This window comes from Gossypium hirsutum, chromosome D01 (assembly GCF_007990345.1).
Source record: "Gossypium hirsutum isolate 1008001.06 chromosome D01, Gossypium_hirsutum_v2.1, whole genome shotgun sequence".
Lineage (NCBI taxonomy): Eukaryota > Viridiplantae > Streptophyta > Magnoliopsida > Malvales > Malvaceae > Gossypium > Gossypium hirsutum.
In genome coordinates this window covers 12,966,252-12,974,484 of record NC_053437.1, presented here as the reverse complement: position 1 = coordinate 12,974,484, position 8,233 = coordinate 12,966,252, and the positions used below count along the sequence as shown (strand labels likewise).

At 31.4% G+C, this 8,233-nt stretch overlaps 1 protein-coding gene and 1 long non-coding RNA gene across 2 annotated transcripts; one reads left to right on the top strand and one right to left on the bottom strand.

Moving 5' to 3' along the window:
* Window positions 1-1,448: 1,448 nt before the first annotated feature.
* On the top strand, window positions 1,449-2,880 carry LOC107917643 (zinc finger protein CONSTANS). Its single transcript, XM_016846948.2, has 4 exons — window positions 1,449-1,894; window positions 2,037-2,177; window positions 2,294-2,449; window positions 2,593-2,880. The coding sequence occupies exons 1-4, from the start codon at window positions 1,532-1,534 to the stop codon at window positions 2,665-2,667; spliced, it is 735 nt and encodes a 244-aa protein (XP_016702437.2). The 5' UTR covers window positions 1,449-1,531; the 3' UTR covers window positions 2,668-2,880.
* Window positions 2,881-6,519: 3,639 nt separating this feature from the next.
* Window positions 6,520-7,573, bottom strand: LOC121213852 (uncharacterized). Its single transcript, XR_005909322.1, has 2 exons — window positions 7,036-7,573; window positions 6,520-6,769 (listed from the first exon to the last, which is right to left on the bottom strand). It is a non-coding gene; the product is annotated as an uncharacterized lncRNA (long non-coding RNA).
* Between the last annotated feature and the right edge of the window lie 660 nt (window positions 7,574-8,233).

The following is an 8,233-nucleotide window of genomic DNA, read 5'->3' as shown; positions in this document are numbered from 1 at the left end:
CCCTTAATTAGTTAATTCCATTTATGAAAAAATAAAAATAGAAAAACTTGGGAGATTTTGATGTACTTGAAATTGAAGGCAAAATCTTACAAGCCATGTGTTAGATTCTGTGGCTCTATTTCCGTCTTGTCCACCAATACTTCTGCCCCTTTTATTTGTAGGGTTTTAAATTTTTTATTTATTTTATGGTACATTTATTTAAATAATTATTTAAAAACGTTTTTTAAAAAAAAAAAATCAAAGTTTTCATTAAAATATAAAAAATATATATTTTTCATTAATAAGATTTCACTTTATTCAGTTATGGTAATTTAGATTCACTAGTTATTTCTATCATTATCTTTTTACTTAAAAAGATAAAAGTATAAGTATACAAAATAGTTGAGAAAGAAGAGTTTCTCGTTTATTTCTACTTTTCTATAATTACTTTTAAAAATAAAATAACTCATAATAAGATTCTTGACAAAAATAAAATAAATATTCTTCTACTATCTTTAACTTTAAGATTATATATAATATCTTTCATATAATATGATCCCTCTATTTTATAATATCATTAATTAATCCAAATACGTGACACCCTTAATTATTTCTGTTAAAATACTTTTTTTTTTAATACCCATTCAACTTATTATGTTGAAATTATTTTTTTGGGTGTTAGAAGGTGTTTTAAGGAAAAGATTGCAAACATTTTAATTTGAAATAATTAAAGATAGATGGCCAAATTAAAATATAAAGATCAAACCTCGTGTTAACAAAGTGATTGAAACTCAGACTTGACTATTATCTTATAATAACCAAAAAGAGAGAGAGAGAAGAGTTAGTATTTGTTGTGTAGGAACGCTTTTAAGGTATTCCTTTTATATATAATAATTTAAATTCAATGATTATGTGAATAGAATACGAAATATAACTTTAATTTCATTTTGTTCAGGATAAGCTCAAATTAGAGTTTGATTTGGATTTCCTTTTGACCTAATTTAATTATCCAAAATTTTGAATTTTATTTTGATATTATTTTGGTTGATTCGATTTTTATTTTTAATTACATTTTTAGGACAATAGATTTGTGGATTAGAAAATTTGATTTTGGTTAATTTAAGTTATATCATTTTAAATTTTAAAAATTTTTAGTCTGATTTCAGATTATTTTAAGTTGAAAATATCCAAAGTTTGAAGTATTTTGAAGTGGAAATGATGTTATTATTTTTATTAAATTAACTCAAAGTGAGGTTAGAATATAGGGGGTTATTTTAGATATAGTATCTTTATTGTTCCAACTAAATGAAATTGGATTAAAATGGAGGCATTTAAAATTTGAGTAAAAAGTGACAACTCTTATTCCACGCAATGCATTCATATTCAAAAGATTATATCTTTTGAGTATCACAGCCGCAACAACTTGCACTTTCATAATGCCTATATATATACCAACTCTGATGAAAAAGGCCTTCAAGGACTCAAAATCAACAAATTACCCTTCATTTGGTTCCCCTTTTCAATCTTTCCGTACACCCCCTTTGTTTTCCTTATGGCCTCTATTCCTCAATTCTACTCCGACTATTCATTTTCCAATGATTTCTCTCAGTTTCAAAATCCATTGTTAATTCCCCAACAAAACTGCATTGATGCTGCAATTCCTACTTCTGTAACATGTGGTGAAGAAATAAGTTTCCCCATGTTTTTCGACAACGGTGGACTTGATGTTTTCCAGCAACAACCTAATCTTACATCTTCAGTCCCAACAGCATTATTGCCCGACAACAACTCGGTTGTTGCTTGTGGCATTGATGGTAGATATCGATTGCGAGATGTCTGTGATGACTTTGGAGATGAATGCAATGCTGTTCATCAGGATTTCAAGCCAGTTGAACCAGCTATGACACAAATCTCGGTATATGATTATATCTACCCTTTTTTTTTCCCCTCTCTCTCTTTTCTGCATTGCAATTTGCATGGTTTTGTACAGTTTCATGAAGTATGTTTATCGAAATGAATGTGGTTTGGGATACTTATTTATTTATCTATTCTGGCAGGGAATTCAAGGCAAGCTAATGCTACCGTTAATGGAGGACAACAATCAAAAGGTTGTTCGGTATTCAGTAGAAGAAAGGAAAGACAGAATTCTTAGATACTTGAAGAAGAGAAATCAAAGAAATTTTAACAAGAAAATTAAGGTCTTTTCTCTTTTTCCTCAAAACAATGGTTATAACATCATGTTGCGACCGTTATTTAATTTATTAATTATATACCAAGGGAATGTGCATTGACAATATTGCTTAAACATATACAGTATGCTTGCCGGAAATCCCTAGCTGACAGAAGGGTTAGAGTTCGGGGAAGATTTGCAAGGAACAATACCGAACTATGTGAACAAGAAATGGTAATGAGAAAGGAAGATGGGAATTCACCCATTGACAAAAACTTGAATTATTGTGATGCAGTCCAGGTACTTTACTCATATATATTAATGTGTGATTAGATAATTAATGGAGGAATTTACATGATCATCTCAATTATATGTACAATTTAGATGGAAATAAGTTCACACTTCAAGCAATGATGTTTGGTGATTTTTTCTTTTCTTTGCAGACCAAGCATGATGAGGATGAGTGGCTACAAGAGGCAATGGCAAATCTCATCTATTTACCATATGTTGCTAGTTAGTATTTATGTTAAAGCTTATGTTATTCAGACTATTCATTGTTTTTCGTAAGGTACCCAAATCTTCGGATATAGGTCTGAGAGAAGTATGATCTTCCGATATAAAGAAAAAAATTTTAAAATTGAGTACATTGATGTTGTTCATGTTTAACCATTGTTAGTGTTGATGCTGTCAAAGCAATTGCTTTCAAAATGATTGTTCTCAATTCAACTTTATTCGCCTATACAAGTACAAGCAAAAAGAATCTTAAACTCGTGCTATACTACTCTCATTTTCATTGCTGTTTGTTTTAAAAAGAAAAACTGATACGAAAATTTCATAAACTCAATTCATTACTCATCTGACAAATTTAATATCGAAATGAAAAAGATTCCAAGAAACGCCAAGCATCTGAAATTGTAAAAATGAGCTACAAAAATTAACTTGTAGTATTAAATCTGAAGTAGCAATGAAGAAAGCAGAAAATTCACACATCCTTATATTATAGAAATTTATTTGATAAAATTTTTAATGGATATGATTGAAGTTGGTGAGAGTGAATGAACGAAGAGAAGCATTTGAGTATCATTTATCCCACGCAAAGGAAGAATCAATGCAGGGATAAAGAAGGAGAAAGAAAAATAGAAAACGCAAACCAAATCAAAATCCAACCCCCCCCCCCAAAAAAAAATCAAAATGTTGGATTTGGATAAAATATCAGAAATTTATGTTTCATTTAGGTAACTTTTTATTTTTTTAATTAATCTAAACAAGCCATTATCTTTAATGTTAATAATTCTTTGTATAATTAAAGCAAAACATGACATACATTTAACTGCAGTAACAGTTAAGGGAATATGTTAAAAGCAAACCAAGGTAATTATTGGCCAATCAGGCAGCTAGTAGTAGGTATTGATAGGGATTGAAATATAATGGAATTTGATGCTCAAAATGATATGTATATAGATATCCTTGTTAGTAGGATAAAGGTGAGAAATGTAATGTAATAGTAAGATGGTCCTAAGAATATGAAATGAAAGGGGAATATTTGACTGAATAGCTTGTGTTTGCCTTGTACCAGTAGTTCAAGTTGTGGCCATAGGGTGAACCACCTTCAATATTCCTTTCACTTTTAACTTTTTATTTATGCCAAAATCAATTTTCTTTTTTCATAGAGGAGTTCTGCTATACGTTGGAAAAAAATAAATTACCAAAATTTTTATCTCTATATCAATATTAAAATTTCTAGTATTTTAATTAATTTAATATACACCTTTTTTTAGAGCCCACAATAAAATTTTCCTTCCAATATTTGAGGGTTCCGTTTTTCCACACTCGTGTTGGTGTTGGGACATTTCAGTTTGTCATGGACAAGGTTCGTAATAGACTTAACAGATGGGAGACAAGGAAACTATCACTTGCGGGTCGCCTTACGTTAGTTAAATCAGTGTTACTCACTATCCCAAATTATTTTATGACAATGGCCAGAATCCCTATTTCGATTTGTAAGGAAATCAAGAAATTGGCTCGTGGTTTCCTATGGAGATCAACTCAGTCTGGTAGAAAACCGTCTCTTGTAAATTGGGTGGAGGGTTGCAGGCTTCGGGTGAATGGGGGTTTAGGTATTTGGAGATTGCAAGACCAAAATAATTTTTTTCTCATAAAGTTGGGATATTGGTTGCTCACACAGAAGAGTTATGGGTTCAGGCCTTGAGGAAAAAAGTACAAAATCCATGGGTTGTTACCAGATGTAATCCATCGAAGCAACTGCTCGTATATTTGGTGTTCGGTAGCCAATATTTGGGACGAGGTTAAAAAGGGAGTCTATTGGTCTGTAGGTGATAATATATTGATTAATTTTTGGAACGATGATTGGCTAAGGGAAGTGGGCGTTCTACGACAACATGACATCGGTCTTGGACCCCTACAGGATTCCCTTTGCGTGTGTGACGTGGCAGAATGGGTGTGGAACGTTCAATGGTTAGTCTCGGTTATTCTACAAGTGATTGCGGAGCTGATATTGGCTTACATACCTCCTTTGTCGGAAGCAGATGCGGACCACCTAGCATGGAGATGGCTGTAAATTCTCTCTATCTGAATCCTATAAACATTTGATTACCATAAATGCACCGGATAGGATTGCAAGTGATGAGCTTACTTGGAGAATAAGGGCGCCGCAAAAGGTTTGAGTGTTCTTCTGGTTATTGGCTCGAGACAGACTCTTGACAAATGAGGAACGGACTAGGCGAGGTATGACTTTGTTTCCTTTCTATGATCGACGTGGATTGGACGTAGAGTCTATAATGCATGCTTTTAGGGATTTTGAGTTTTTTAATTTAGTTTGGAAATCTTTTGTATCGAGAAGCTCGTGGAATGTCTTTCTTAGCTTACCGCTTGTTCGATGGATTATTTGGAATATTGGGAATGAAGGTAATATAGATTCCCAATATGGTGAATGACCTATTTCCTTTTCTATTATTACTTGGTTTCTTTAGAAGAGTCCGAATGAATTCTTCGGGCGAGTAACAATAGTCATGCTCTCTTAGCTTCGGCTGGAGCTTGTAGATCCATGACTGAGGGTTGGTGGCAATTTCCTATTCATGGATGGGTTAAGGTGAACGTTGATGGCTTGGTTTTGAATTCTAAACCAAGATCGGCCATAGGTGGAGTGGTGAGAGAGCCGGATGGAAGTTGTATGGTGGGGGTTGAAATGATGGTAGGATTGTCATATATTTTTCAGGTTGAAGCTTAGACATTACTTGAAGGTTTAAAGTATGCTTGGGCACAGAGGTACCATCAAGTGGAGATTGAGAGTGATAATTCTCTGTTGATTGTCGTTATACAAAATTGGTTATCAACAACCAATAATTACAGCGAAGTTAGACTTATTCAGAACTGGTGTTTTAAGAATTGAGAAGTGAAATTTTGGCATATATTGAGAGAGTAACAAGGTGGCAGATTATATCGCCAAAGAGGCTCGAGGCGAAATGGAACAATTGATTATTCATAAGGAACCACCAGATATATTGTGAGTGATTTATTGGATGATGATATCCATCACACTATGTGTCCATTGCTTGAGGGAGAGTAATACTGATGTAACTTTAGCTTAAGGCTATATCATTTTATTTTTCCTTCCCGTGGTTGAATTTTTTCCTTATTTAAACTAGATTGTATACCCCACTGCGTTGGGGATTCAAAATAAATTTTTTAATTATACTAAATAATTATCAATTAAAATATTAGTTTATATGTTTAATACTTTATCAAAATAAGTTTGAAATAAAATTAAGATAAATTAGCAAAATATGAGATAAATTGAGAATAAAAATATGATGCGCTAGAATTAAAACATGATACACCATTTAATGTGCGAATCAATCACTTCATAATATAATTTAACAATAATATAATAAATTAAGTAATAAAATAGATTTATTTATATACAATTATTATCATAAATTATATAAATAATTATTGAAAAGTGTCAAATTATGTGAACAATTAAATAGAGATAAAATCTCAAATTTGAGTATAGTATGGGGACCAAAACTAAAATTTGATCATTGTTATATAATCTAAAAAAAAGTAAAGGGATCAAAACTGAAATTGGACAATTATCTTATAATGTAAAAAGAGAGAGAGAATAGAAAAACATGTGTTAGGAACCAGATTATGCCAAAAATTAAATATAGAGATTAAATGTCAAATTTGAACGTAGTATATTGAAATTAAAATTTGATCCTTATTATATAAACTAAGAAAGGAGGGGGATCATAATTGCAATTAAACCTTTATTTTATAATGTAAGAAAGCAGAACAAATTTTGAAGGGATCAAAATTACAATTGAACCGTAAAAAATGGATACGTATAGTGTAAGAAGGCCTTAGGGAGTTCCTTATTTATATAATTTATAAATATCAAGATCTTACTTTGACATCTTCAAAAAAGCTACTGTACAAACCCAATAATGCCCGGGCCCAACTAAACCTAGAATGGCCCAACACTTGACCCAAACTAAACCTAGCCCAAAAAACAAAAAAACAGAAACCCTAGCAGCCTCCCCTCTCCAGCCGCCGCAGCTCACCCACTCCGCACAAATCGCGCCTCCACGATCGTCGTACCTGCGAGAAAAGCGGATCCAACATCAGTATTCATTGCAACAATAACAAGAAAATAAGGATTCTTTTGATTTTTTTTGATATTTTGATGTTTTATTTCGGTTATATAAACCGATTGTAAAAAAAGATATAAGGGAGGAGAATACTGAAAATTGAAAGAAAAACAGTGAAATAAAATCGAAAGAGGTGAATCGCATCTTTGATTATTCATTATTTATTTTTGTTGTTTTTTTACTGCTTTTATATTGAACCAAGGGGAAAATTACTACCTTCGTGGTTACGCCGTGGGGATCCAAGTCTGCCACGCCTGAGTCGGGGTCGGAATCGGTGCCGGAATTTGGACCGACCGAATCGCTTCAAACGGCGGCGCAAGGATGGGTTAAAAGAACCCTAGCAGAGCCACATTTTGTTTTTTAAAAAGGAACCAAATGATTTTGTTGTTTTTTTTTTTTTTTCAGTTTTGTTTCATTTATGCAGCACACAAAGATGGCACCGCTTGGTTTGGGGGTCTGCGCATATCAACCTTAAATGGTAGAATTTCGCAATAAGTTCTCCCCTTTTGCGCCATGTTTTATTATGCCAAGTTATTTCTTTTTAATTTGGCCCAAATGTTTCTACCTTTGTTCATTTCAGTCCACATCACTGCGCACAGTTTGGGGGATGGATTATTTCCATTTGGGCCCCTCATATAATGCGCGCGTTGCAAATTGGTCCTCCGTTTTATTTAAATTTCATTTATTGGTTATTTTGTGTTTTCTTTTTTGCAATTCGTTTTTTTTTTAAATTTTAATTTTATATTATTTACCATCATTATTATTATATTTTCTATACATATACATGCGCATATTTAATATATAATGTATATGCATATTTAATATATATATATATATTTTAAGCTTTTATAAATGCATGCTTATATTTTATTCATACGTTTTTTAATTTTTTATATATATATAGTTTTTTTTAAAACTTCCATATACTTTATATTTTATATATACTTATACATTTTTTTATTTTGTAAATATATGTACATATACATACTTTTTATTTTATTTTTTCATGATTTTTAAATACATACATAGGCATCTTTCTTATTCTTGCTCATATACATGTTTTTAGAAATTATTAAATTTTGTCTTTTTATATGTTCGCTTATATGTCTGTGTTTTAATATATGCATACACATATCTGCGAATTTACTTATATGTTATATTTATATATGTATATACTTTGTAAATATATTAAAGTGTTTATTTTATTGTGTATGTTAACATTTTGTCATTTCTTTTTAAACGAGAATATATATTCGGCTTTGACAAAACATCAAAATCGTTTTCTCTTGATTCAAAGGTTTTTTTTTGAATAAAAACATTATTTGAAGTTTGGGATTTTCGAGGAAAATTGAGCCCTAACGTATTGGGTTCTGATTTTCTTTGTCAATCTTAAATGACGGAGAATATTCTTTAT